This window comes from Bactrocera tryoni, unplaced genomic scaffold (genome assembly GCF_016617805.1).
Source record: "Bactrocera tryoni isolate S06 unplaced genomic scaffold, CSIRO_BtryS06_freeze2 scaffold_7, whole genome shotgun sequence".
In the NCBI taxonomy this organism is placed as follows: domain Eukaryota; kingdom Metazoa; phylum Arthropoda; class Insecta; order Diptera; family Tephritidae; genus Bactrocera; species Bactrocera tryoni.
In genome coordinates, this window is record NW_024396366.1 from 4,713,430 (window position 1) to 4,716,145 (window position 2,716).

Genomic DNA, 2,716 nt, shown 5'->3' on the forward strand with positions numbered 1-2,716 from the left:
ATACAAAACAACGTATTATCAAAAATAAATGGAAAGCGCTGACAGATATAATAACCAAAATTTAACCATTTTATAACGAAAACTCAAATTTTGTTTCAATATCAGTGCAAGATAACCAAAAAATATAACCACTTTATAAAGAAACTCAATATATTTTTTTTATTTTAACGCAGAAAGGAGTACTATGCGGAAGTACTTCAGTCATCCCGGGTATTCGCTAGACCAGAAAGGAGTACTACGCGAAAGTACTTCAGTGACCCCGGGTATTCGCTCGACCAGGGCTATGTTTTTAAAGCGCGGCAGAAGGCCGCCAACGCAGCAAGGAGTACTACGCGAAAGTACTTCAGTCACATAAATCACATATTACACATATACATATGTAGAAACCATTTTTTTATAGTTAATATAGAAAAAGTATCACGCGAAAAAACAAACAAAGAAAAATTGTTAAAAATCCTACATATTTGCTGTTTAAGAAGTGGCAAGGTTCGTTTTTCTCATAATTGTAAACAATCTAACCTTTTCAACGATGAGTGTGCTAAGTGATTTTTAAATTAATAGATTTAGGTAAACTATAGCAAAATAAAAGTGAAATGTGAACTTATTTCAATGTTTAGAGTGTATATTTAAATATACAGAGTGAAAAACGTGAAAAAATTTAGTGAAACATAGGAAATACCATGTGTTATTAGTGCAAATTTTTGAACTTTTAATCGTGAATATTTTAAAAAATAAAAATTATTTTTATATTATTTTTGGATATTTCTGCTCATCTATCGTTCTAACTCATAGCATGATTGACGGCATAACCTACATCGAACAACAAAAACAAATCATTAATGACACACATAGACGTGCAAACAGAAACTTTAAAAATAATGCACAGGAAATTTCCCTAAAATATTACTGGCCAATCATACGTGACGCTTGTAAAAAAAAGTACAAGACTGTGAAATCTGTCTCACAAACAAATACGAACGCCGACCAAACAAACAACCAATTGGTTCCGCACCAACGGCAAACAAAGTAGGCGAATACATACATTCACAGCCCTATTCTCATGCCCTCACAAAAGTCACTAACCTCACTACAGTGATGTTTCTCACTATAGTGAGGGTTACCTTATTCTGGCGAAAATTCAAAAGCTCAAATGCTCACTATTATCACAAATATCTGTGACGTGTGAAAGCAGCCATCATAATAGAAAACATCTGTGTTTGTTTTGTTTTAAATCAATATTTTACATTTTTTAAAAAATTGAGAATTTTGTTATTGAATGATTATATCCGTTTTATGGCCTATATCAAGGATCAAGCAGATGGTGTAACAGAATGAGTGCATTTTAAATGCGTATTTTGAAAATACACGAATACCGATTGTCGAAACGGTAGGACAAAGCAAACGTGAAATCTTTGGACGAACTGCTTGCATCCACCATTTATGTGATATTATGAAAAATGTATAAAAAAATACATAAAAATAACTTAAGTAAAATAAAAGACGAACTGTAACTTTGTTTGATTTATCTTTTTATTCAATGTTAAACTAAAAAACATTGTTTTAAATTATTTTTTTCACAAATAACTTGTTAAAAATGCTTTTCCACAGAGTATTCCATACCCAAGTTTTACATTGGTAAAAAACAGCGAAACGCGAAACAAAAAAGCAGATGGTGACTTGGAATAGGTGGCGAGTGATTTAGAACTGAATCATCTGTCCCTTCCTCTTTTTGTCACCTCCCAACTCGAAATGTTTGCAACGCTTCAGTGGTGTCTGCTTGCGGTACTTGCATTCGGTGCACTCCATACGCAACACAATCTTTTTGGTGGTCTTAGCCTGAAATTCGAAAATATATAATTATTAATAAAAGGTATAAATACCCTAAAAAATATATATACAATTGTACAAATGTATAATTTTGTATGAATGTTCCCACTGAGCAACTGACAGTAGCGTACAATTGCAGTTTGTAAAGTTTTCAGCATTCAACAATAATATTGCATAGATCTATCCCATCAAAGAGCCTTATAGTATCTTTTTTCGATTCAACGGCAATTTAGTTCTACAAATATGCAAATAAATAGCAGCATATCGCTTGCAAATTCGTACCTTCTTTCTGAAGATAGGCTTGGTTTGACCACCGAAACCTTGTTGTTTTCTGTCGTAACGACGTCTGCCCTGAGCACCTTTACGCTTCTTCGACTTCTTGTATTGTGCCACCTTGTGTGGCTTGTGGCACTTGCATTCAGGAATATATGAAATTATTGTATATATATTATTTAAAATTTGCAAAATTACTTACATATGCTGATTATCCATTGTTGTGTACTTTTTTTGTTTGCTTATTTTTCTTAAAACAGCTGTTTGACAGCTAAAAGCTTTTTACCTCACGTGGTGACTTTTTTAAGCTTTTTTCTTATGAGGTTTGAGCAAGAATAGCCTCACAAAATATGCCTCACAAGAAATCTCTCAAATTTTTCCTCTCAACTCAGTTGAGAGGTTTTTTCAAAATAGGGCTGTTAGACTTATTCTACATGAGCAATAACAAATACATTAGCTCAACGGACAAATACTCAAAATACTCAAAATTTTGCTACTTTAGACAAATACCTTCAAGGAAAGATACATACAAATACAACGACGAGATTCTTTCACAAATATACCCAAACGAAACATTTTTAATGACTGATAACAAAATATCGTTTACAAGCATATG

The 2,716-nt window shown here is 32.6% G+C and overlaps 1 protein-coding gene across 1 annotated transcript; it reads right to left on the bottom strand.

Moving 5' to 3' along the window:
• Positions 1-1,683: 1,683 nt before the first annotated feature.
• On the bottom strand, positions 1,684-2,319 carry LOC120781525 (60S ribosomal protein L44-like). Its single transcript, XM_040113747.1, has 3 exons — positions 2,303-2,319; positions 2,110-2,254; positions 1,684-1,836 (listed from the first exon to the last, which is right to left on the bottom strand). Exons 1-3 carry the CDS (start codon positions 2,317-2,319, stop codon positions 1,699-1,701), a joined length of 300 nt encoding a protein of 99 aa, XP_039969681.1. The 3' UTR covers positions 1,684-1,698.
• Between the last annotated feature and the right edge of the window lie 397 nt (positions 2,320-2,716).

What these genes read in the sequence shown, in the direction of transcription:
- LOC120781525 (XM_040113747.1), bottom strand. An exon ending in AGCCTATCTTCAGAAAGAAG is followed by an intron (nt 1,837 to 2,109) that starts GTACGAATTTGC and finishes TTCGAATTTCAG; the next exon opens with GCTAAGACCACCAAAAAGAT.